General features: G+C 41.1%; 1 protein-coding gene across 21 annotated transcripts in view; it reads right to left on the minus strand.

The window, feature by feature from the left end:
• Positions 1 to 27,915, minus strand: part of DTNA (dystrobrevin alpha) — a 308,120-nt gene that overhangs the window by 91,248 nt on the left and 188,957 nt on the right. For all 21 annotated transcript variants that reach the window (XR_012157223.1, XR_012157224.1, XM_073331259.1 and 18 more), the window contains one exon: positions 8,204 to 8,417. Coding sequence is in view for 19 of the 21 variants with exons in the window: in XM_073331259.1 (XP_073187360.1) it covers positions 8,204 to 8,417 (214 nt within the window). In the remaining 2 variants the exon portion in view is untranslated. The remainder of the gene's footprint in view (positions 1 to 8,203; positions 8,418 to 27,915) is intronic.

Raw genomic sequence — 27,915 nt, forward strand, 5'->3', positions numbered from 1 at the left:
GAAGGGAAAAGCTCCGACTTGCAGATGGAAGCAGGACTGAGGAATTTGGAAGGGAGACTGGGTGAGGAAAGTGGTCAGTGGAAGCATGTGACTAAAAGAACCAGGCAGAGAAAAAAGATGGGCTAGTGAAGGAGAAAGAGAGCTCAAGAACAGGTTTGTAGAGTTAGAAAAATGACAAAGGGGCTCAGCAGGTAGTCACTGAAGGTGGAAGGGCAAGGAAGAAGAGAAGAGCAGCTAGTCCTACAGGAAAAGGGGAAGAGTCAATGGAGACTACACCAAATATGAGCTCCAGGAGGATACAGGATGGGTTGAAGAAGATACAAGGGAGAATATGAATGGAAAGAACTTGCAGCCAGAGGGAACAGGGGATAGACTGGAGAATAGCACCATCACCAGGAAAAGGCAGGTCTACGTGATCGGGGACTCATAGATTCATAGATATTTAGGTCAGAAGGGACCATTATGATCATCTAGTCCGACCTCCTGCACAACGCAGGCCACAGAATTTCACCCTCCTTACTGAAGGATAGGCAGGCCTGTAACCAGAGCTGATCCAGAGAATAGAAGGGTATGCTGTCTTCCAGGTGCTAAGATACGGGATGTAGACTTGAGGTTGAAAAGGATCCTGAAGGGAGCAGGAAAAACCCCCCCTAATTATCCTTCATGTGGGAACAAATGATACGGCTAGATTCTCGCTGGAAAGTATTAAGGGAGACACTGCTAGGCTGGGGAAGACGTTTAAGGAAATCGAGGCTCAGGTGATCTTTAGTGGGATTCTGCCTGTTCCTAGAGAAGGGCAACAAAGGTGTGACAAGGTTATGACTATCAACAGATGGCTTAGGCAGTGGTGCTATAAGAAGGGCTTTGGGATGTATGGCCACTGGGAGGCATTCATGGACAGAGGACTGTTCTCTCGGGATGGACTTCATCTGAGTAGGGAAGGAAATAGACTTCTAGGATGGAGGCTGGCACAACTGATTAAGAGAGCTTTAAACTAGGAATCTGGGGGAGATGTCCAGGTAATCTCCACACCGGATTTTAGCATTGAGAGGGAAGAAAACAAAGAAAGAAAGGATACGGCCGTGGGTAGGAGAATGTATATAAGGAGGAGGGGCAGTGTGGATACCAGTCTAATAGGTTATACTGGCTGTAGAATGACCCTGCCTAATAGGGTGCAGAATGTGAGCGAGGCCAAACAGCAAAAATTAAGATGTTTGTACACCAATGCGAGGAGCCTAGGTAACAAAATGGAAGAACTAGAGCTACTGGTGCAGGAAGTGAAACCAGATATTATAGGGAAAACAGAAACATGGCGGAATAGTCGTCATGACTGGACTCCAGCTATTGAAGGGTCTGTGCTGTTTAGGAAAGACAGAAATAAAGGTAAAGGTGGTGGAGTAGCACTGTATATCAATGATGAGGTAGAATGTAAAGAAATAAGAAGCGATGGAATGGATAAGACAGAATCCATCTGGGCGAAAATTACATTGGGGAAGAAAACTACAAGAGCCTCCCCTGGGATAGTGCTTGGGGTGTGCTATAGACCGCCAGGATCTAATTTGGATATGGATAGAGCCCTCTTTAATGTTTTTAATGAAGTAAATACTAATGGAAACTGCGTCATCATGGGAGACTAACTTCCCAGATATAGACTGGAGGACGAGTGCTAGTAATAATAATAGGGCTCAGATTTTCCTAGATGTGATAGCTGATGGATTCCTTCATCAAGTAGTTGCTGAACCAACTAGAGGGGATGCATTTTAGATTTGGTTTTGGTGAGTAGTGAGTACCTCATAGAAGAAATGGTTCGTAGGGGACAACCTTGGCTCAAGTGACCATGAGCTAATTCAGTTCAAACTGAATGGAAGGATTAACAAAAATAAATCTGCAACTAGGGTTTTTAATTTCAAAAGGGCTGACTTTCAAAAATTAAGGAAATTAGTTAGGGAAGTGGATTGGACTGAAGAACGTATGGATCTAAAGGCAGAGGAGGCCTGGGATTACTTTAAATCCAAGCTGCAGAAGCTATTGGAAGCCTGCATCCCAAGAAAGGGGAAAAAATTCATAGGCAGGAGTTGCAGACCAAGCTGGATGAGCAAGCATCTCAGAGAGGGGATTAAGAAAAAGAAGCAGCATACAGGGAGTGGAAGATGGGAGGGATCAGCAAGGAAAGCTACCTTATTGAGGTCAGAACATGTAGGGATAAAGTGAGACAGGCTAAAAGTCAAGTAGAGTTGTACCTTGCAAAGGGAATTAAAACCGATAGTAAAAGGTTCTATAGCCATAGAAAGAAAGACAGACAGACAGACAGACAGACAGACAGACAGACAGACAGACAGACAGACAGACAGACAGACCACTAAGCACTGAGGATGGAGTGAAGGTCAAGGATAATCTAGGCATGGCCCAATATCTAAACAAATACTTTGCCTCAGTCTTTAATAAGGCTAATGAGGATCTTAGGGATAATGGTAGCATGACAAATGGGAATGAGGATATGGAGGTAAATATTACCATATCTGAGGTAGAAGCAAAACTCGAACAGCTTGATGGAACTAAATCGGGGGCGGGGGGCCCAGATAATCTTAATCCAAGAATATTAAAGAAATTGGCACATGAAATTGCAAGCCCATTAGCAAGAAAATTTTTAATGAATCTGTAAACTCAGGGGTTGTACCATATGATTGGAGAATTGCTAACATACTTCCTATTTTTAAGAAAGGAAAAAGTGATCCGGGTAACTACAGGCCTCTTAGTTTGACATCTGTAGTATGCAAGGTCTTGGAAAAATTTTTGAAGGAGAAGGTAGTTAAGGACATTGAAGTCAATGATAAATGGGACAAAATACAACATGGTTTTACAAAAGGTAGATCGTGACAAACCAACCTGATCTCCTTCCTTGAGAAAGTAACAGATTTTTTACACAAAGGAAACACAGTGAATCAAATTTACCTATATTTCAGTAAGGCGTTTGATAGCATGCCACATGGGGAATTAGTTAAATTGGAAAAGATGGGGATCAATATGAAAATTGAAAGGTGGATAAGGAATTGGTTAACAGGGAGACTACAGCTGGTCATACTGGAAGGTGAACTGTCAGGCTGGAGGGAGGTTACCAGTGGAGTTCCTCAGGGATCAGTTTTGGGACCAATCTTTTCATTACTGATCTCAGCACAAAAAGTGGGTGTGCGCTAATAAAGTTTGTGGATGATACAAAGCTGGGAGGTATTGCCAATTTAGAGAGAGACTGGGATATCATACAGGAATATTTGGATGACCTTGTAAACTGGAGTAATAGTAATAGGATGAAATTTAATAGTGAGAAGTGCAAGGTCATGCATTTAGGGATTAATGACAAGAATTTTAATTATAAGCTGGGTATGCATCAATCAGAAGTAACTGAGGAGGAGAAGGACCTTGGAGTATTGGTTGATCATAGGAGGACTATGAGCCGCCAATGTGATATGGCCGTGAAAAAAGCTAATGCGGTCTTGGGATGCATCAGGAGAGGTATTTCCAGTAGAGATAAGGAGGTTTTAGTACCGTTATGCAAGGCACTGGTGAGACCTCACCTGGAATACTGTGTGCAGTTCTGGTCTCTCATGTTTAAGAAGGATGAATTCAAACTGGAACAGGTACAGAGAAAGGCTACTAGGATGATCCGAGGAACGGAAAACCTGTCTTATGAAAGGAGACTCAAGGAGCTTGGCTTGTTTAGTCTAACCAAAAGAAGGTTGAGGGGAGATATGATTGCTCTCTATAAATATATCAGAGGGATAAAAACCGGAGAGGAATTATTTAAGCTCAGTACCAATGTGGACACAAGAATAAATGGATATAAACTGGTCATTGGGAAGTTTAGACTTGAAATTAGATGAAGGTTTCTCACCATAGAGGAGTGAAGTTTTGGAATAGCCTTCCAAGGGAAGCAGTGGGGGCAAAAGACCTATCCGGCTTTAAGATTAGACTCGATAAGTTTATCAAGGAGATGGTACGATGGGATAACATGATTTTAGCAATTAATTGATCTTTAAATATTCATGATAAATAGGCCCGATGGGATGTTAGATGGGGTGGGACCTGAGTTACTACAGAAAATTCTTTCCTGGGTATCTGGCTGGTGAATCTTGCCCATATGCTCAGGGTTTAGCTGATTGCCATATTTGGGGTCGGGAAGGAATTTTCTTCCAGGGCAGATTGGAAGAGGCCCTGGAAGTTTTTTGCCTTCCTCTGAGGTATGGGGCACGGGTCGCTTGCTAGAGGATTCTCTGCTCCTTGAAGTCTTTAAACCACGATTTGAGGACTTCAATAGCTCAGACACAGGTGAGAGGTTTTTCACAGGAGTGTGTGGGTGAGATTCTGTGGCCTGCGTTGTGCAGGAGGTCGGACTAGATGATCATAATGGTCCCTTCTGATTTTAATATCTATGAATCTATGTTGCAAAAATTGCCACTTGCTTTTAAATTGCCAGAGTGGAGCAGAAGATCCTCTTTTTAATGCATAGGGGTACTGCCCTCTATGGCCAAAAATGAGTATGAGGCCAGGTTTCAGTCCAGGACTTGAGCCTGCAGCCCTCTGGCCAAGTATGAGAGTGGTACCAAAAGAGCTGCTTTGACACCTGTTAAACTATCCAGTTATATTTATGCTGAAATTGCCATAAAGAAAATAGAAGTCTAATGCATAGACCAAAAGAAAAACAAACTACAGTAGTATCTTCTGAATGTTTTGAAATACAACAAATTTATCCCTTTAGAGGGGCACAAAAACTCTGATTTCATAGTTGACTAGACATGAAACAGGCTTTTAAACCATACTATCACTTCCAAGGGGAACAGAATTTCTTCAAACAATTATGGGGGCTCTTAACACCTTAATCATGACAGTGAACTCTGAATTGTCACAGTGTATAATTAAGAGTTTCCTTTCTTAGAAATATTTCAGTAAGGAAATTAATTGGAATCAAGCTGAGCTCTTTCATTCAACTGAGCAATACGTACAATGACCAAATCTCTGAACTGCACTTCTTGCAGGTCTTTCTTCTTTTTTAATGGTTAGCAGGACTAGATAACTTGCATTGATTGACAAAGCTGGAGAGAGTAAAGAATTTAACATTTTGCGACTCTGAATGGAAGGGCAAATGAGAAGCTGCTTTCAGGACAGGTATTGAGCTTCTCCACAGACTGACTAATTCTAGAAAAGACATTTGTTTAAAGAGAGGGGTGAAACCAAGCCCCTCCAATTATGTCCTGTATCTTTCATAGCCTGGAGACAGAAGCTTGCTTCCTAATACAGGTATCCCAAAGAGCATAACAAACTGCAGTCTCCATGTCAGTGAAGACAGCATCCACATTTCAATATTGAGCAAGTGTGATAAGGACAGTTTGTAACATATTTCACACTATCAATCGAGAGCTCTTCAAGAACTATTGTACTGGATTAGACCAGCATTCCATGTAGTCTGATATCATATTTCTGACAATGGCCTACAGTAAATGGTTGAGAGGTTTGAACTAGCCATCCTGTTGTGTAATAATGTACCACAGAGTGGTAGAAGGGCAGATATTTCTTCCTGATCCCAGCTGATCATCTTATGCCTTGAAGTAGATGCAACTGCCCAGTTTTCATGTGCAATCTCCTTTCTTAATTACATAAACAAATTAGGCATGCATTTGCACAGTATTTAGAAATCTGACCTCCTCATGCTGTTTTGAAACATACTAAGCTCTTCTATCACCTGACAGTGAGTTTCACACACTAACTATACACTGAATAGATTCAAATGTCCTTTTAATTTTGACTTTTAAATTTTACAGAATTCCCTCGTTATTGTATTAGGATTGATATATCTGTATTATTGTAGTTCCTCTTATTTTCCTCCTTTCCAAATGGAAGATCTCAGGAAACACTCAAAATCTTGGAAAAATTGGGATTCAGATTATTAGGGCACTCCCGAGGATGCACAAAATTGAATGTCTGAGTCAGTTATATATTAATGTAAATTTTAATTTAAAAAAGATTTAATCTCCCAAATTAATTGGAGACTGAGGACTGTAAAGTGCAAATCTCCCCTCTAAACAGACAGTAAGAGACAGCCCTGTAATCCTTAGTTAAGGAGAACAGGGTTACTAGGGGGTTAAATTTAGGATTTCAATGTGATTGACATCTACTTTAAGTCTCCTTCACACTGCCAGAGCAGAGTACAGGGACCTCAGTGTAAATATGAATCCAGACCAGGTACTCTAATCTGGGGATGAGACATAGTCAAGGTTTTACCCAGCCTTATTGCCTTCTACTGGGTTTTACAGCATATATAAAAGCAGTACAATGTCTGTTTTTTCCAAACACATTGCACTGATTGTTTCTGTGCTTGGGCATTTACGGGAAAAACCCTGCCCCCTCTTGTACTAGGACACAGGGACTTCACCACAGCAGAACCATGTGGTTCTTCTAAACAGGCAGAAGCAGCAGGAGCAGAGATGTGAATTCTCTGCCTCAGAGCCCCGCCCCATGCTATACACTGCGTACTTGGGGCAGGAGTCTGATGGCTCTGCTGTTATGTGGATCCATGCGAGATTCCCTTGAGAAATGTGGGGCGGGGGGTATTGACATACTGATAGGTCCCACCTAGGGCATTCCAGATCAGAGGCAGAATCAGAGGCTGTGGAGCTGCTCTGAGGCTTGAGTCAGTAACCCCCAAGGTACTCCCTAGGTGTGGGTCAGAGCATATGAACGTCTAATGTTTCCAGGGAATGTAGAAACCTTTCAAATACATTCAGTGTCACCATTTAAGAACTGAGGAGTAAAAGCCTTCCCACCATTTCCCTTGTAAGGAATCCTGATATATGGCTGGTAGCTTTACTCCAGATCTGATGAGCTCCAAAACAAAAACACATCATCACTGGTCTCACTTTCACAGCCATCAACCTTTCCCTCTTTTTTACAGCAGGGGTGCAGCACCTACCAGTGCACATGTCCAAGTGCTTTCATTTTCTTTCCTTCCTGTTCTTGTCAAGTCACGAATTCAAGGCTTTTCATGAATTAAAATGCCCCGTTATGTGTTTTTACTGCCTTTAAAAAAAAAAAAATCCTGAAGGCTACAGTTTCGGAACCTATTGACTTTTTTCCTCGGAGAGGGAAGGACGGGATGCACAATACAGACACACTGTGCCTTTGCAGCTCTGTCATGTGAAACGACTGCCTCCCCCCTTCCCCCCCGCAACTGTTACCATGGTGACTGAGCCATACCAGTTGATTTGGCTCTGAAAAGGTGCACAATACCAAACAAGAAGTCCATCAAGTGTGTGTATGGGAGGAGGGGGGAAGATACTTATTTTAAGGCTTCTCAAAAAATGTTTTCAGTTGGTGCATTTTCAAAATATAAATGGTAAAGAGGAAATTGGCAATTTGCATGTGTCAAACTAAATTGAGAATTCAAGCTATTCAGATGCTTTTAAGCATGGCAACAACATATTCATGTCTCTGCATTCAATAACCATAATATGTATCTATAATGTTAAGCTAAAAGAAAAGGAGGACTTGTGGCACCTTAGAGACTAACAAATTTATTTGAGCATAAGCTTTCGTGAGTTACAGCTCACTTCATCACATCACTTAACACATGTTAAGCTAGGAAATTCTCTCCATCTTGAGCTCACCCGTTGTACACCGGTATTCTGACACATGGTCTAGGAAGTAACTGACAACATTAATTTTATTCCATCTCCTGATCCTTATCTTATTTCTGCCATGGTCTTATAACAGGCTGCATTACCAGGAATCAGAAAAATTGCTTGCAGCTGCAAGAACTTGCAGCAAAAATAAATAATGAGCCATTAACTTATGGCACTACCATAGAATCATTACAGTGATTTCAGTCTCTGATATTTCAATACGTAACAGTGCAAGATAAGAGTGGAGTCACTCTGCTCTGTCAGTAATTCTATTCCCACTTACCTGAGTAAGTCTGGAGTACCTCTGTGGAATACACCAGAATTATCTGGATATAAATTGAGTATAAATGAGACCAGAACCTAGCTCCTTTATGCTAGTTCCCCTTGCAATATTAGTTCTATTTAAACATTCGTTATTTGGGATAGAAATTTTAGTTTGTTATCTGTTTTTCAAAGTGACACAACAGACAGACAAAATCCTTCCACTGATCAGGAAAAAGAGAAACATATATGGATAGTAGAGGGAAACTTACGGATCGAAGGCTGCTAGCAGGAAGTTGAGCAGTAAACTGATGGATTGCTCTACATTGATCTGGTGAGTTGTTGGCATCCGTTTGTTGAGCTGGTAAAAGATAGTTGAAAGCACAGCTTCCAGACGAGCCACATTCAATTCTATGTTTGGGTCCAAGTTGTTTAATGCATTTTCTCGCAATGCTTCTATAACATTCCAAATGTCCACCAGATGTACTACATACAATTTAAGAACAGTTGTCAGATACTCGCATTCACATATTGAAAAAAACAAAATTGACTCATGCGCTTGTACTTTGGCATAGTACACATAGTTCAGCGGATATTTTATGTATAAAAAATATTTTTTTCCCCATCTTTGGTATTTAAACCAATCAGGAGAAAAAGAGCAAGGAAAACACCATACCTGCTAATAAAATAATCATAAATAAAATATTAGTTTAGTTGAAATGTCATCAGAAGTTGCGAGTTTGGCTCTAATTCAGGAAAAAAGCATTTCCCATTCAGGAAAACACTTAAGTGTGAATTTAAGTTCAATTAAGTCTACAGAAATTAAGCACACGCTTAAAATTAAGCGAGTGTTTTCCTGAATTATAACTTTATGGGTAGCAGCTTGAAAATTACTCTTATTAATTTACAGAGCTGGTGGGATTTTCAAAGGTTCCAAAGAAAGTTAAGTACTTATCTCACATTGACTTTCAAACTCACTCAGGCACTTTTGAAAATCCTGTTCAGTAACTTGTGCCAGAGTCAAAGTGCTTTACAAAAACTGAATAAAAAGTATAATTGCATTTGGACAGATTAACTTATAGTTTTAAAAAGAAAAGGTACAGTTGTGTTCTTCAAATCATATTTCATTCTCTTAAATACATTTGCCAAGTGTTTTGTTAAATCTTCCCTTCTCTTTAGATTCCCTGCCCAATCTAAACTTCCTCACTCTGTCTTTTCACCAGGGTAGCTTAAAATGATCAAAATAAAATAAAATAAAATAAAATAAAATAAATAAATAAATAAAACCCCAAAATTTAGTGACAGAGGGAAAACCTTGTGTGTATCTTGATGTTACTAGTGTGACATCAGGTTCACTACAAGTCAAAATTTCCAGCGGTAGAGGATCATTCAATATGTTTTCAAAAATTGCTCTAGTTCAAAAATCTGGATTCATCTAAATCCTAATTCAAGGTAACGTTCCAGCTGTTCTTATCCTTTGTAGTATTTGTTTCTCAACGGTTACTATTTCATAAGTTGCATACAGTAAAGGTACAAGGTTACAGTACAGATTTTTTCATTAGAGTGATAAATGTTGCATTGTCTTTATATCTTACAACATATTGAGGTACATCTGCACCTTGAAAGAAATGCATATTATTATGGATAAAGACATCACCCTAATCCTCTTTAAATGGTCTGTAATTCTTTTTTATATGAGGGAATTTCTTTATTTCTAATCTTCTACAATAGTATCTATGGTGCTCTGCTCCCGTTTGCATGTGCTCTACTGCCAATGGACAGAGGGTAGAGAATGTAAACTTAGTGACAGCATAACCTCCTTGTAAGTACTAGACAGACACTTTTCCTGCTCCACTTGCCATATGTTAGCAAAACACTGGGAAAGGTTGCATGATGTAATTCCATGGTCAGACCTAGTTGGTATCTTAGGTCTTTGTAACACAAGGAAAACCCCTATAAGTTCCCTTTTCAGCAGGTTAGATTGAGCATCCTCCTAGACTAGGCTAGGCCGACAGAACACACCGCCGGAAGTTCATTCCTTCTGATGCTCTTGCCACCTATCCTATTCTCCTATCCTCCAACTGGAAGAGGAGAGTGTCACTCCGGTAGAAATTTGGAGTGGATCCCAAGTCTCGTTTATCTGGACCTCTCAACTGGCTTAACTCCTTTCAGCTGCAACTAGCCACCAAGGTAAAGCCAACTTGTTTTAAAAGAAGCTTCCATCTCTTCAGATGGCCAGCCACCCCTACATGCAGTTTGTCTCTGTGGAAGTAGTAAATCTAAATACAACTTTGAGGACACGACTAGTACTTAAATCCAGCTGCTAGAGTCAGGCTGGGGAAAGAAAGGGGGAGCCAGATGCTAGACCAGCTGAGGGTCAAGGAGATGGAACTATCCACAAGTTTTTTTTTTTTTTTTTTTTTTACTCTGACCCAGTAATGGAGGGGGGCCAGACAGGCAATCGAAAGCAAGCTGCCAAATGATGGGACAGGTGGGCTTAGAATACACAAATTAGATGGCCTTAAGAAGGTAAGTGCAGACAAAAGGCAACAAAGTTAAGTGTGCAGTTTCAGCAGCAGTTCTAGACAAACCTAAACAAGAGGTCTGGTTTTCAGGTTGGTCCAGACCCCAGACCAACTGGATGGGCCAGCAGGCAATTCAACCAGCAATTCAACCAGACCAATCTGCATGGATCTTATACTGCAACTGAGCTTCAAGTAGTGCATTTTAGTGGTCAAAGTTAGCTGGTATATATAGGGCTGATGAGAAGGAGGGAAAGGGGGAACAACTGTACCAATACTGAGGCCCCCCCCAAGCTCAGCCCGCCTCCCAAAATTGACTGTAATCCCTGTGTGAATAAAATGAAATGGGAGAGGTCGGGCCCCGCAGTGAACATGGTTTACCAGCGTCCAAAGCTTCTTGAAGGGTGTGGGTATATACTCAGTCCTACTTTTTGTTCAGCCAGTTGCTAAGACAAACAAGTTTGTTTGCATTTATAGGAGATAATGCTGCCTGTTTCTTGTTTACAAAGTCACCTGAAAGCGTGAACAGGCATTCGCATGGCACTTTTGTAGCGGACATTGCAAGGTCTTTACTTGCCAGATGTGCTAAACATTCATACACCACTACATGCTTTGATTTGTAAGCTCTAAAGTTTTAGATTGTTTGGTTTTTGAGTGCAGTTATGTAAAAAAAAATTCTACAATTGTAAGTTGCATTTTCACAGTAAAGATATTGTACTATGGTACTTGTAGGAGGTGAATTGAAAAATACTATTTCTTTTATCCTTTTTACGGTGCAAATATTTGTAATAAAAGTTATAAAGTGAGCACTGTACACTTTGTATTCTGTGTGGTAATTTAAATCAACATATTTGAAAATATAGAAAAACATCAAAGATATTTATTATAAATTTAAATTGGTATTATATTATTGTTTAGCAGTGTGATTAAAACTGCAATTAATCATGAAACTTGAAATCAAACATCCCTGTGCAGTACAGTGCAAAGCATATGTACCATGCATTTTTCAGAGACCTTTCAAAAAGGCCTCATAAGTGGTGAACAGCATAGATAATCATCTAAACTAAATCATCCCTCATTTGACCAAATATGAAAAAAAAAGTGTGTCATTTTGCCATCAATAGCCAAGCTATATGTTACCATTGTATCTTTGCTTTGTCATTTTTGGAGTCAATGACAAGCAAAATGTCACCATTAGAACTTGAGAGACAAATACTATTTTGTTAAATTAACTCTCACAGATTAAGAAATTTATAAATACCATCCTGGAGAGCTCCATATTCTAGTTGGTTCTTTTAAAGATAATTAATGGTTAGTGTAAAAAAAAACTCATTAAACTATTAATTCAGTCTGATAGAGGTACTTGTGGCACCTTAGAGACTAACCACTTTATTTGAGCATGAGCTTTCGTGAGCTACAGCTCATCCGATGAAGTGAGCTGTAGCTCACGAAAGCTCATGCTCAAATAAAGTGGTTAGTCTCTAAGGTGCCACAAGTACTCCTTTTCTTTTTGCGAATACAGACTAACACGGCTGCTACTCTGAAATCTGATAGAGGTGGGATTAAGCAGATGAACAACCTACTACTCGCTGCTGTTCACTTCCTCTGCAACTAGTCCAAGCACTATTTATCTTCATATTGTTTCAATTCTAGTAACTAACATACTCTGACGGATCCTAGAGGATCAAGAGTAAGCACACTGTAAAATACAATTCAAATACAATGCATGTTACCTCACAGGTCCCCAGACTTGTCATGGCACAGTCTGGGAAGTGATTCTGCTAGTCTTTATCCATGCAAGTAGCCCAAATGAAGTTAATAAGACTACTTGTCTGAGTAAGGATTAGTAACATGGGACTCCAGGTTTCTAATTTTGTACTAATAAGAGCGTATGTCGCAGTCCACATTCTCAAATAATAATAATGATGCCACATAGATCTATCTAGATATAGATATCTGTATGACCAGAACTTTAAATATCTTACCCCTTGCCAGCTTTGATCTGACTGATAACTGCCTGTATTGTTTATTAATACAAATAATACTTGCATAAATAATTTATATTGTGGTAGGCACTGTACAGGAGAAACATATAGTAAATGACAGTCCCTGCCTCAAAGAGCTTAATCTAAACCTCAATAGATAACAGGTGATGAAGCAAATAAGTGGGAAGTTGGGACAGGAAAATGGGGGAACAAAAATAATAGGATGTATTAGCATAAAATAGAAGTGGGCACAATTTATAGCCAAATCAGCAGCAATAACCACAATTTGCCACCTTCTACTCCATTTAAGCTAGCAGCTTTGTTTTCAAGTCATCTAGCAAAACTACTGGTGATTAGGTATTTGTGGTGATGAGCAATTTGAACAAAAAGGATTCACCGAACAGGAAAAAGAAAACCGAATCAGATATTAGGCAACAAGACACTAGCCTAGCATGAGTATTTTGGATTCATGATTCAAAGACAGAGCAACTCTGAAACACCAAATACTGTGCCCGATTATAGAAGCATATTAATTTTATTTAGCACTTTTTATATTCAGGTAACCCTGTGTACTATAGAAGGTGACAGAATTTAGACCAAAATTCTCTGCTGGTCTAAACTGGCATGGTTCCATGGAAGCCAGTGGTGCAGAATCAATTTATGTCTGCAGAAAATTTCACACTAAAATTCTGACACTGGTAACGCAGTGAACATGTAGGTAAAATGTGAGAGCTGCATTTACTATTAGCCATTTGAACATATTTAACTATAAGGGGGAGGATGCTGAATCAATTTGAAAAGCGTATTCTGTTTCCCCACATATCAAGCAGCATATGGATGCCCCAGTTACTTTATATCTCATCCTTCTATTTTCACTCTTTTCAGGCCACTTTTTACTTCTCTCAACACTTTGTTATAATAAAATCTACACACCGAAATAAAGTAAATACAAGATGATGGAAATAGGTTTTTAATTCAGTCAACAGCTTAATTTCTGTATCATTTAGAGGAAAATTGTAATTCTTCACATTATAAATACATGAACCAATTCTGTTGGTTATGATCTTCCTTCCAGTCTTCAGCTGTCTTTAGTCTCAATGAGTTGGAAATCCTCATATTTTTAATTCAGTGTTCTAGTGGACTGATTATTTTCTGTTAGGTATTTAAAATAATACCTTTAGAAAACACCCCAACATATGAAAGAAGTGAGAGAGAGAGAGATGGACTGAAACAACTCTCATTCATATTCAAAATAAATAAAGTGTTATTTACACAGAGAAATGACATTCTTTTCTATCACATAGTTTCTTTAGAACTCTAGTGTGCCCAGGAGATATAATCTTAGATACATCACAAATTTGAAGGGAGGCAGATTACCTCAAGTATCACCTGTCAATAAAAGTCTGCTACCTGCAAGTAAAAAAAAAAAAAGTTTAAAAATAATTGGTGTCTTTAAGACTTTTGAACATGAAATGGATTTGCTCGCTCTGAATTCCTAATCCTTTTTTTGCATTCTATCTGAAATTATGAGCTCTACTAAATGAATTTGGAGAGGGAGATTTTACATTTAATCAGTGATGGGAAGTGACTGAAACAGGGCTTAATAATCAATTCAAATTTACTTAACATACACTAGGCCTAACTAAATGTAAATTAAACACATACTGTCAATAGTAGAGAGAAATCTTACTCCACAGATTTTTGCTTGTGTCTTTAGAAACAGGAACCACTTTTCAATAAATATTAAAATTACTTCCAAAACCAACAAATATATATTTAATGAAAGCAATTCAGCAAAGCACTTAAGCACATGCTTAAGTTTAAGCATAAGTTTATGTGAGTAGTCCCATTTGAAGTCAATGGACCTTAAACGTATGCAAAATATTTTCATGTGGGTTTCATTAAATGTGAAAACACTTCATGTTTCTCATGTTTAGCAAAACTTTAAAATATTACAAAATGGGTTAAGAGTATTCTTCTTTTAGAGCAGACTATGGAACCTATCACATATCAGAGCACTGGAACACAGCATCATCAGCGTGACCAAGCCATGTCAAGCAAATCCAAGCCAAGCCACCAGACTCACAACATTGCTGGTCCTCTCTTCTTCCTGCTAACAGCTTCACAATAGTGCATGCAACTAGATGCGGTTTCCAGCTACAGCACATTTGTTCATCACCAGGCTGCTCTTCCCATCAATCCGATAAAGCACCTAAACTGAAAATACTATCTCAGTATTTTACCAGCAAGTAAACCAACCAGCCAGATGCAATAGTACATAACTTCTTCCATGCCATGACCTAATGACAATCTCAAATCCTGTGCCAGGATGTTTATATTATATTCTAGTGTATCATACTATTAAAAAAAACCCAACTTTTTAGTAGAAAGGAATCAGCACTAAACACTTTCATTGCAATAGTGCACATGTATACTGTGCTCAGCTTCCTCCTTAGAAAGACTTGGAAAGACTTCCATTGACTTCAGTGGGAGTTGTATCAGGCCCATATAGAACCTTTATGATGACCAAGCACTCAACCTACATTTCCTTTGATCCCCCAGAACCTCAGAGGCACCCCTTTGTTTCAGTTAGCTTTCTCAGCATGGCTTCCTCTTTTCCTGCTTCTGAAGAGTCGTATTTTTTCCAATGTTGTGAAGTGCATATTCAGTAGGAAGCTAGGGAAATGCAGTTCAGATCAACCTGCCCACTCTAACTGTGACACTCTAGAAGGAGAGCACCTTAATATTTACTTTCCATCCATTATAAAGTAATGCTTTTTAAACAGAGTCACTCAATCAATTCATATTTATTCAAATGTTTCAGAGGTCCCATTCTGATAAGCAACCAGTGGAGAAGATGGTTATCTGACTTAGCCAAATCTTTGATCTTCTGTGATGGGGTATACAAACCCCCCCTCACTGGATAACAAGGGGTTAAGGAGGGGTTCTGGGCTCAGCCAGCTCCACCGTGCCCCGCACCACACCTGCACAGACTTGAGGAGGAGCAGAGTAGCTCACTTGTTGGAAGACCAGGGAAGAGAACAGACCTTCAGCTCCTGAGGAAAGAGCCAAGAAAGGCAGGAGCTTCCCAGATAACCACTGACTGAAGGCCCCTCCCTGAGGGAAGGGAGGGCCAGCTCCTGATGCATCCTGAGAGGGAATCATTCCCCTTTCTCTCCTACTAATTCAGTTTATTTGCATTAATTCCCTTTGCTTTTTGTTCGCAGACTACCCCAGAAGGGAAGAGACTTCAAAGTGACCTGGTTGGAGGGCCAGGTCACAGGAAGAGGCAGGCCATGGCAGAGGTGGAGCTGCCATTGGCAGGAGACATCCAGCAGAGAAAGAGAGCTGCTACACCATGCCTGGCCAGGAGGAGGTGCCAAAGGTGATTCGACCCCTTCACTCCTCCCTTCCCAGGTCTCAAGAGACTTCCTCCTAACCTAATGCCTATATCCCTCCTACTTTGCCTGGCATGGACTAAAAGCTATTTTATTGGATTTTAACTATGGATTAGTTATAATCACAGGAGCACAATGCATAAACTCAGTCTGCAGAAGGCATTATCAACTCAGGCTCTGGTTATTACTGAGTTAATAGGAGCACCATTAAGTTATTAATGCACTGAAATGTTTTTTTTTTCTTACTTTTGCATCACCCTGGCCCACTGTGGCTTAGGAAGGAATACACTGCCGCAGTAAATCCTCTCTTTTATGCCATAAAAGCTCCTTTTCCTCCCTGCCATTCTTTCCTGAAAATGAGAATTTTTGTCACTCAAAGTTATTTGAAAACTGAAGGGAGGTGATGGGAAAGGCACTTACTGGACTTTCCCACCATCAGCACCAATGTCAGTCAATTTTTCAAAAGGTTGGGTTGAGGAAGCAGTTGTCACTTGCTCCTCAACCAAAGACTAGGAAAATGGTCATTCCTTTTCTCTTTTAAATGGAAACAGACCAACCATCATTAAACCATAGATTCAAAAGCTGAACAAAGCAAAACGTTCTATAAAATAAACTAACACTATGATCACAATGAAGTCAGAACTCAGTTACAATATAGTTGCCTACTGACTTGGTAACACCAAGGTTAAAATCTGTAGTGTAAATAGATCAAACTACCAAAACTGGGCTGAAGATTTGGACAAGCTCCTTCTTTGTTTATAAAACTACAGTACAATACATGCAATAACAGAGCTACTGAGTAAGTATTTCATAGCTATACATTTAGCAAATACCCATAAAATAGCAAATAGACGGAGACAAAGACACTGATATATTATGTCCTATTATTATTACTGAAATACCACCATGACACTAATTCATTTATTAAAATGAGAAATAGGAACACTGAGCGCACAAGAAATCCAGGATCAGCCTTTTATATGAGGAGGTGGTTTCCTTTAAAAAAATGTATTTTGAAAACAATATCTGGAAAAATACAAGGGAATTCGGTCTTGGAATTCAGGTGTATTTTGTCACCTTGTAATGTAAAACAGTTCTCTCACTTCCCTTAAAACATATTGTATGTAGGTGAATACCACATCTGTGGTTCAAACAGCAACATTGTAGCCTTTTATAATTTTTAAACAAACACACAATGTATTACAGGGAAAGTTCACATACAGCTCAAAAGGTGGGGGACAGGGGTCGGGGGGAAGAGAGAGAGAGGAGGAAGTGTCCACACAGTATCAAACAGTGATGTAATAATTGAACTTTGAATGAGGAAGTTCCTTTTCACTGCAATAGCTTCCCTTGATGATAGAAACTGAATTAAGGGGACTTAAATATATATTTGACAAAATTTTTAAAAAAGGAACCTCCAATTTTAGAAGGAATGCTAAAAGATCAAGCTAAGTTGAAAGACTGCAGTAGCTTGAACTTGATACTAGGACATTTCAGAAGAAAGCCACACATTTTAACTGTCTGGCATAGCCATTGGATTCAGTGTAATATCTTGATGCAGAAGTAATTCAGGAAGATAAGCAGGACGTTGGGCATAAAAACCTTACTTTAACAGTGATAACCACTAGATGGCACCATGCATATTTTAGTGCGAGTGGCATGTATCTGCTATCAGATTTTTAACTGTATGTTGGCATTACATCAGGCAGACGAACACAAATCAAACATTGTGGATTTCTGCTGCTCCCTCCTGAAGATAGCCTGGTCTGTCTATTTACTTGAACAAACACAGTAAGCTTAGAGATTTGGCAGTGTGAGTAGCTTATGAAGGATAATGCCCAGGACAACCTATGAAGAGCAAATAGCAGATATTTTTTATGTTGGCTTCAATATCGTTATCATGGTGAGAAAACCTCTTACAGAGTTATCTGTATGCTTTTTTCAAAAGTTAGGCCTGGAGAACACCACACTTTCCTCTTTTGTGGAACTTTAAGATTTTTGATGTCCGAGAAAAATACAGGAAAATATCTAATATACTAGGCCCAAATCATTGTTGACCTGCATGCTGTGCAGCCATTTATACCCGTACAAAATGAGTGCAGGGTATGTAAAATGCAGCCAAAGCAGAATGTTAGTATTTTGCACTGATGTGAACAGTGTTGCCAACTCTTGAGATTTTTATTGTGAGTCCCAGGATAGTTGGTGTTTTTCTTAAAGCACCATCTCTTGGAATGCTCTGATTCTGTGGGGATCTCAATTTTCATTTTAAAAAAAGTTTCCAGCCCGTATGGCTGCAGAGAAAAGCTTGAAAATGTTCACATGAGTGTGCACTAGCGGGTCAGAAATCAAAGGGCAATTAAAACAAAATGCAAAATGTATTATACTTTAAAAATCTCATGATTGTTTAGCAGATTTCATGATTGGGGAAGGGGCCTGACTCATGATTTTTTAACATTAAGGGTTGGCAGTGCTGTAAACAACTGCACAAGGGGCAGAACAATGATGAATTGGGCCCAAATATTCATTGTTTATGTAAGCAGTGTCAGGATGAGCTCCACCCTGACATCTGGTGGTGAGGTGTGGCAAGTTGTGGAAAAGAACTTCAGGGGCCGATCTCATTTGTATAGGCACACCCACCCCGCCTAGAATGAGACCATAGCTGCCCAAATGGTCACTTTGGCTGCTGTGGGATCCCCAGTGTCTATGTTATTGGGGCAGGAAGAATAAATTGTTATTACCCTGATTATGGGAACTGTGCTTGGAACTGTACGTGGCCCTTTGTTATGATGGAGGGACTCACCATCAACTAAGTAGCACTCGCTAGGCAAGGGTCATGGGTTCCAAAACTGTGTGAATGGAGAGAGGCTGTGGACAAGTATTAATACTTGGTGGCATGGGCCCCTTGGTGAGGGCCTTACATGCTAATTGCACTTCCTCCTCTCTCCACTGTGGAATATCAGAGCTAATTTTGATTTCATTAGAAGTCTAGTTATAGGCTGCTGAGCTCACTTTGGGCTAATAGTGCACCAGCACTGGGGCTCCCCTACTACAAGCTGATTTCACCTAAGAGCTGAAATCACTGAGTGTTGTGTTAAGTAGTGGGGGAGCCTGAAGATATATTGTGGAGCAGTTTGCGGGACGGCTGGTGAAGCAGTTCGACGCGGAGCAGTGTGTGGATGGCAGGAGCTGCTTGTGGGCCGTGGAGCTGAGCGAAGGAGTTCGTGGGGCGGCTGGCGGAGCGGAGCGCAGCTGAGTGAAGGAGTTCGTGGGGCGGCTGGCGGAGCAGAGAGCAGCTGAGCGAAGGAGTTCGTGGGGCGGCTGGCGGAGCGGAGCGCAGCTGAGCGAAGGAGTTCGTGGGGCGGCTGGCGGAGCGGAGCGCTGCTATGGAGCTGTGGGGCGGTCAGCTTCAGATCACGTAAGGTGCCTCTTACCCCCGTCCCATTTCCACCCAGGTTGGGAGGTAAAGCTCCGCAGATAAACTTTCGAACTCTGGGGCTGCCCTGACCAGGGACAGAGACTTTTGGGGCATTGAACTTTTGGGACTTTGGGTGATTTGGGGTTGCTGGACTCAAGAACCAAAGGGAAAGGGGCATGCCCCAATTTGCCTGGGGTGGGGTTGTTTTTGCTCATGGGTTGTGTTATGAATCCTGTTGGTGGTGTTTCCCCAACATAATGCCACATTGTTTCTCTCTGTTATTAAAAGGCTTTTGCTACACTCAGACTATGTGCTTGCGAGAGGGGAAGTATTGCCTCTTGGAGGCGCCCAGCGGGGGTGGTATATATTTGTCCCAGGTCACTGGGTGGGGGGCTCGAGCTGGTTTGCATTGTGTTATTGGAATGAATCCCCTAGATATTGAACCCGGCCCTTGTTGCTGCCAACTCTGACGGGCAGAAGGGTTACATTTATTTTACAATGTAATATAATTTCTATGGATTCACTTAGATGGCTGGAATTCTTAAACTGATCCAATTATTTTTGCTTTCCTGATAGAATTTGTCCTATCAAGATTTCACTTAATTTTTAAATAACTTAAAAAATATTTAACCTGAACTTATGCTTGGGAAAGCTGCCAAACAGACAGTCCTGATGACTGAATTTCTCTGTTTATCCACAGTACAGACACAACACGGAGAGACAGTGTAAGCTTTCCCCTTCTTTTTCTACTAATATTGCTCAATCCAGAGACACTACTTTTAGGGCCAATCATTAGTAGGAAAATTTGTAGTGTGTAACTACAGTAACCTAGTGTCAACCTGTGATGTATAGTCACTACATTGGTGTAAAGTGGGGCATACACCAATGTAGCTTACCTTGGTATAGGTACACTGGTGAACATTTTTCTGACATACATAGGGCCCTAGAGGCGAGATTCTCTAAGCCCATTTAATCCTTGGCTGAGATTGGCAACTAGAATGCTAGTTACTGCTATAGTCAGTGGTATAGGCTTTGTGATATGGGAACACAACTATCCTTTTCTCTGCTTTAAGCTTGCAGTTTAAAGGAGTCACTGTCTCATTAAAGCAAACTGTACAATACATTTTACTAAAACCCTATTTTGATGTCACATACTCTTTCTAGATTTGCTTTCCCATCAGTGCCAGTTTCCAAGGTACATGTCTCAAAAATAACTATGTTCCATTTAGCTTCTTCCCCTAGCTGATATATTTGGTAACACCAAAACCCAGTGCTACCACACAGTCCTCTCCATTTCAGCAAATTGTGATGTCAGTCATTGAATTGCTGCATCACCGAATGGACAGGGCATTAGGTACAGTCTGAGGAAAGGAGAGAAGCTTCAACTGACACACAATACCTCAACAATCTGCAACCATGTAAAGAATCAGTATAAAATAGAAAAGTGACAAATAGATGGAGGTTAGGTAAAGTATTACATATTTACACTTTGCCCGAGTGTGACAGAAGCTCTTTAATGATATTGCCAGAATCCCTAGATAGCGTAAGAGTCTTGATACACATGGTTGCTTATCTGTCATCCTTTATTTTACACATGCAAGATTAAGAATTCCTGAAAAGCCAAGACAAAAGGTGGTTTCAAAAAAGAAGAAAACTTTAGATTTGATGGAGACAAAATGAAAAGTGAAAAATGAAGCCAGGGAAAGATCAAAAGCTTCAGAGGAGATACGGTATGATTCTAGATTCTACTCCTTTCTTAAGAAATTGAACACAATCTTTTCAAAGTATACATTAAGAGCCTGATTCTTCTCTTACTTACCTCCCTTTTAAACTAGGGTAACTCCAGTGACATCAACTGGGTTACTCCTAATTGTAAATCAGTATAAAAATAGATTATAATAAGGCTCTATATCCAGATCATGAACAAAGGCCATGTCTACACTTAAACTGCTGCCATTGCACCACTGTTAAGCTTCAGTGTAAACACTCAATACAGTGATGGGAGGGGTTCTTCTGTCACCATAGTAGGTAATCCACCACCCCTGGAAGCAATAACTAGTGATGTCTACACTGGGGGTTAGGTTGGCTTAACTAGGTTACTCAGGAGTGTGGATTTATCACACCCCTGAATGACCTAGCTGGGTCACCTTAACTTTTTACTGTAGACTTGACCTTAGAAAATGCTTAAAGTGTACAGGTTTTTTGTTGCAATTATCCACATTTTAAACAATATTAAGGACCAAATTCTACTCTCAGTTACAGCTCTGGAACACCACCGTAGCCAACATTGCGTCACGGCTGTAACTCAGTCAAAATGTAAGATTTTTATTAATGACCTAGAGAAAAACAAAATTGCTGATAAAGTTCACAGATGACACAAAAATTAGGGGAGTGGTAAGTAATGAAGAGGACAGGTCACTGATTCAGGGTTATTTGGATCACTTGGTAAACGGGGTGCAAGGAAACAGTATGCTGTTTAATATATGTAAATGTATACGCCTAGGGAACAAAGACTGTAGGCCATAATTATCGGATGGGTGACTATCATGTGAATCAGTGACCATGAAAAACATCTGGGGGTCCTGGTGGATAATCAGTTGAACATGTGCTCCTAGTGTCAGGCTCTGGGTTCAAGGCAGTCATGCCTGGTGGTTAGAGCAGTAGTAAGAACAGGTAGAAAGATCGAAGCCAGCTTTAGAGTTGGGACCGGGATGGGGGCAGCATTGAAACCGAGGTCAGAGTCTGGATTCCAAATACAGGCCAAGGTTGAAGCAGGGTGGGAGTGAATCTGAGAGGCTGGGTGGTCAGAAGGTGAATGCAGGGCTGGAGGGTCAGAGTAGTGCATGGGCATGGGCTGAACTGGGCTGGAACTAGGCTTGGGGAAGGCTGGGGCAGGAACAGGAACTTGATCAAGGGCAGGCTGGAAGCCTAGGGATTCAGTAACACTGAGGCAGCTGGAGGGTTCCTGGTCCAGTAGTGCTGTTGCACGGACTAACTTGTCGCTTTAGAGGGGTCAGTGAAATACCTGTGCCAGGAGGTCAACTGACACAGGCCCTGCCCAGAGATAGGCTGCTGCAGCATGCCTGAATATGAGTCACTGCAGGCTCTATGGAGGGTGAATCATGGCAGCTGAGTGAACAGCCCTGGACTGGCTGTGGGTTTGCTTCACATGTAGTGTGATGCTGTGGTGAAAAGGATTAATGTGATCCTTGGGATGCATAAACAGGGGAATCTAGAGTAGGCATAGAGAGGATATTTTAGCTCTGTATTTGGCACTGGTGAGATCGCTGCTGGAATACTGTGTCCAGTTCTGGTGTCTACAATTTAAGAAGGATGTTGATAAATTGAAGAGGGTTCAGAGAAGAGCCACAAGAATGATTAAAGGATTAGAAAACATGCCATATAGTGATAAGCTAAATACAGGGGGGTTGGGGTGCGGGAGGGAGCGTGGGGTGCAGGAATGAGCTCAGCGCAAAGGATTAGGGCAGAGGAGGGGTGCGGGGTATATGGGGGGCTCAGGGAAAGGGTTGGGTGCAGGAGGGGTGCGAGGTGCAGGCAGGGAGTTGGGAGGGCGGGGTGCAGGAGGGGTTCGGGTTCCTGCCCCGCACCACTTACCTAAAGTGGCTCCGGGGTGGCAGTGGTGTGCACCGGGGCCAGGGCAGGTTCCCTGCATGCCTGCCCTGGCCCCACGCTGCGCCACTCCGGGAAGCGGCCAGAACCACGTCCCTGCACAGCTCCTGGGGGGATAGGGCTCCAGGCGCTGCCCTTGCCACGCCTTCAGGTACCTCCCCTGAAGCTCCCATTGGCCGCGGTTCCCCGTTCCCGGCCAATGGCAGCTGCGTGGGGTGGTGCCTGGAGGCAAGGGCAATGCATGAAGCCCTCTGCCTCCCCCCGGGGCCCCAGGGACATGGTGCTGGCCACTTCTGAGAGCGGCGCAGGGCCCGCAGCACCATGGGGGGCAATCCCACGGACAGGATCCAAAGCTCACCCCTGGTATAGAAGCAAGAATAGAGAAGAGATACAAGGGGAGAGCCCAGTTTATGCTACAGTGCAATGGACTACCAGGCCAAGGAGTGGTAGTAAGGACACAACTGTTAAGGAGAGGATATAGCTGAAGCAGAAATGCATGGAATCAAGAGTACAAAGGGAGGGACAGTGAGCAAAGGTGCAGAATGAGAATTGCAGAGAATGCAGAACTGTTGATAAAGTGAACATCACAGTGTGTGTATACTTTCATGCTGTCTTTAGTGTTTAAGTATTTTTAAAACAAATACTACAGAAAAACAGGAATAATTCCCCTCCCCGCTCCTTGTTTGAAGTATTCAAGGGGATTGAAAGGTAATGATAGGCAATGGGATATATGGAACCTTTCATTTCTGGGTATCTACTTCAAATCATGTCAGGTCACATGACAGCTGTTGAGACACCTCAGTTCAGGAAATGATCTGACTGTCCCATTTTAATTCCTACATCACAAAAACAACCACAAAGTAGCACCGTGCTTTTGGCAGTTTCAGCAGAGAGGGCAAGAAACAGGTGAGAACAGACTGAACTATGTTCGAACTACAAGAAATCACATCAAGCCTGGCCTGAGGCACCCTTAGTGGGGCATAGTGAGGAGAAAACTTGAACTGCTACTGTTTGTCTCACACTTGTGCCTAAATTATGACTTCAGCAGGACTGCCAGTTCAGCCACTGGTCACTGTAAGTGAAAGATTAAAAGAAGAAGGGTTTCTGCAACTCACCAGGACACTATTTAAGACCTGATTTTCAGAGGTGCTGATCACTCTCGGCTTTCACTGAAGTCAACTGGATTTGGGGGTGGTCAGTACAGCTGAAAAATCAATCCCTAAACAAATCAACCTTTTGAAGATCTACATTTCACTTCCACACCTCCTTTCGAGGGATAAAATGAACCCAATGATCAGGTAAGCAACGCATCACTATTCCTGAGGTGTGACAGTTCCATCGCTGGCCATTAAAAGAAAACACTCAACATTTACCCACAGTAGCATCCGATACACCACTGTTCTCTCCTATTCCACTGTGTGGTAACTATGGATAAATGTTGAGTTTTTAGTGGCACCTCTCTGTAAGAATTTCAGACACACATTACTCACCAGCTGTTGCGCTATCAAACATAACCATATTCATGAACTTTTAAAAAGACAGATTTTTTTAAGACACTTTGGAATAGTTTCAGGATATTGTGTTGCCAGTGAATAACTTCTGGATGTAAATCTCCATGAAGTATTTGGCTGCAGTGAATGTGCTAAAATAAATCCTCATGAACTTTTGATTAAAAAACTGAGCATGTGCACAACCCTCCACCCCACTCCAAAAGACTAGAAACTCACAAGGCACTAGGCTGTCTTAGGGAGCATTAGGTCCCTGACTAAATAGCTGGAAAAAATGAGAGCACCTGAAAGCACTAAGTTGGGAATAGTTTAGAACTTCACAGATGTCAGCTCTCATAATTTTATCGTAAGTCTCCTGATATTTCAAATTCTTCTTAAAGTCTCATCTCTTGGTGTCATGTGAATGTGAGAGAATCTGGCATTTCTTTAAAAAAAAAACAAACAAAAAAACCCCCTGGAGTTTCTAACCATCATGGTTACAAAGAAAGGTTCGAAAATGTGACTTAAGCATACCCCACAGGCTCACAAAAGACCCAAAATGTTTTGCTTTGTTTTTACATTTCATGATTTTTAAGTGAATCTCATTATTTTTAGAGGCCTGACTCACAATTTTTCAAAGAATTTGGGTTGGCAACACTGATTCAGGATTCAGACTGGACTCCCAGGGAAAAGTTTTAAATTCCAACAAGGTAGGCCTTTGGGGTTTCTCATGGGAGGTACACTGTGTACCTGCAGTTTACTTTCTCTGTTGGTATAGATGTCTCTTACTCAAAGAGTAAGACCCTGCAGCAAGTGGTCCTGCCTGCTCAATACAGACATATTACAGCTCCCATGTGGCATTTTGTTAAAAATGAAGTGTTTAGTCCAAAGAGAAGGGTTTTTGCGCGTAGTAGAAGGCAGGCATGAGAGACAGTACTCTGGAGTTCTAGCTGTTGGTGGAGGAGGATCTCATGCCAGGCTGCCCTGAAGCCTGTTGCAATGAGTCTCAACCTGCCAAGGTCCACATGGGATGCAATACATGACAGACTCATAATGAGGGACAAAAAATTATTATTCATTCAGAAAACTTAAAGTGCTGCAGGATTCTTTTTTTTTTTATGGATATCTCGATAATCATAGTTTCTTGCTCCTTTATTTCCATGGTAAATATTTTTAACCAGAACAATGATGGGGGAACCAAATCTGTGTGGAATGCAGGTATCAGCAGAAGTAAAATGAGAGGCATTTAAGAGTTATAGCTGGCTACACATTACACAGCAAGCCTGACTTGCACATTTGCACAAACAGCATCACATGTTTGATACCCAAATTGCCAATTTCTAGCGCTGGCTTGATAATATCAGGTTGAGCACAGTTTGCTATAATGCCAGACTGAGAATCATGGCACAGAGTGAGAAACATCTGAAATTGGTATGTTTATAGGCAATTATATTTCAATTCCAGATATGGAATTATTATACATTAGGAGGGTGAGTCATTAGCCTAACTTAAACCAAACTTAAAATGGCAGGCCAGATCAAAAGGGGACCAAAAGCAAGCTGATTTGACTACGTGCCTCTTAGGGGTAACTGTTTGAACTCAGTGAAAGGAAGAGGAAAAGAGGTATTAGTGTAGAAGCATGGAAATTAGCAAGGTCACCATCACAGTCACTGGCAGCAGCTCCATCCATATAAAAACAGTTGTACTATGCTTCGGAGCAGACAAAGCAGAAAAAAAACAAAACTGAAAACCCAAGGTGGGGGATTTAAAAATCAGAGAAATGAGCTCCCTATTTGTCTACTTTAATTAAGCCCCATATTACAATAATCAGCATGGCTTTAAATTCAAGGCTTTCAACTGCCAATGGTTTATTCTGATCTAGGGAAATCAGCAGCATTTGCTTTTTCTGCAGGCATCGAATAATCTCTCAACATGCTGAGCAAAGTCCATCAAGGATGGCAACAGCTTGCCAGCTGTACAGTCCTGTATTGCTCAGTTATGTTTAATTGTATAATGGTTTATTATGATATGTTACGTTCCACTGCTTCTGCCTCTGTGACCCAGAGGGAATGTGCGAGAGAACATGATATTTCATCTCAGGATGCTTTTCTGGATAAACTAATCACTTTTTAATACATGCAACAAAAACAAATATTAAAACACACTCTATAAAGATATCCCAAACCAAACTAAACAAAGACAATGTACGTTCACACCCTGTCAATTTCAGTGCTGGAGAACGCGCCATACATTTGGCGGTGGTGGTTAGTCACTTGTCCTCCCCAGTTTTGGGAGTCTCAGCACTTTTCTAGAGACAAAGTTATGGCTAAAAATACTAGCTGCAACTCACACTTGATAAGGCAGAAGTTATCCTGATGTCGTAGTGGGGAACATTTAGTGGTCTGGGTGGAACACTGTCTTTGCTCTCTTTTGAGGGTGTGTATCTTGAGTTCAGCTGAATCCTCTGCTGCTCCTAGACTCTTCCATAGCAGCAATGGCCCACAATGGCTTCCAAATTCTGGCAATCTCATAATACTTACCCACACTTTTGCCATCTCTACTCTTGACTCTGGTAGTGAGTGTTACTTACTTTAAGCCCACCCATAAACGGCAGTGAGTGAGGAATTCACTTGACCACCTCTTGAATGGCATAGGCTGCCGTATGTTACGCTTTGCTCAAGCTTCTTCACTGGCTTTCTGTTTGCTGCCAGGTGAAGTTCAATTAAATTAAAAGCCTGGAATAATCTGGGACTTTATTACTGTAGATCACATCTTTATCTTGAGATGTTTGATTGAGAAAGGGCTAGCCATCCAGAGAAGATTAGTCTTGAACGTCATAGATTTCACCAAAGCTTTTGACTGCATTCACAGTGTCGCTGTGGAACATCTTACAACAATATGGGCTTCCTAGAAAGACAGTGTCACTAGTCAAGATGCTGTACAAAGGCTAAAACTGCTAAGCAAAGACAGAAAGTGGAGAGACCAATTTATTTGATATCATCACTGGAGTACAGCAGAGTTACATTTTATCATCCCCACTTTTCCACGTTGTGATAGATTATGTGATGCAAAGAGTAACATCAAAGGAAGATATGGGGAGTTAGGTGGAGTAGAAGAAAGCTTCAAGATCTTGACGTGGCAGATGACATTGGTCTGTTGGACGAAGATGATGATGATGGCGGCATGAAAAAGACCACTATCAATTGAATGTGAGGCTGCTACCAAAACAGGATTAAGAAACAGCCAAAAGAAAACATAAAAGTCATCATTGTTGAAAGAATGGTCAGCAATGACTGTTCGTATGTGACTGATAGTGAAGAATACAACATATCATGGAAGCATAATCAGTGCTGATGGCCAACTCCATAAGGAGATTGAAGCAAGAACTGGGAAGGCAAGGGAAGCTTTTTTGAGACTGGTAAATATTTTGAAAAATAAGAAAATTAACATAAGAATCAAGATAAAGTAATATAATGTCATTCGGATACCAACATTGTTATATGCTTCTGAAACTTGGCAAATGCTGGAAGCCCACAACAGGAAATGT

Source organism: Lepidochelys kempii, chromosome 2 (genome assembly GCF_965140265.1).
Source record: "Lepidochelys kempii isolate rLepKem1 chromosome 2, rLepKem1.hap2, whole genome shotgun sequence".
NCBI lineage: Eukaryota > Metazoa > Chordata > Testudines > Cheloniidae > Lepidochelys > Lepidochelys kempii.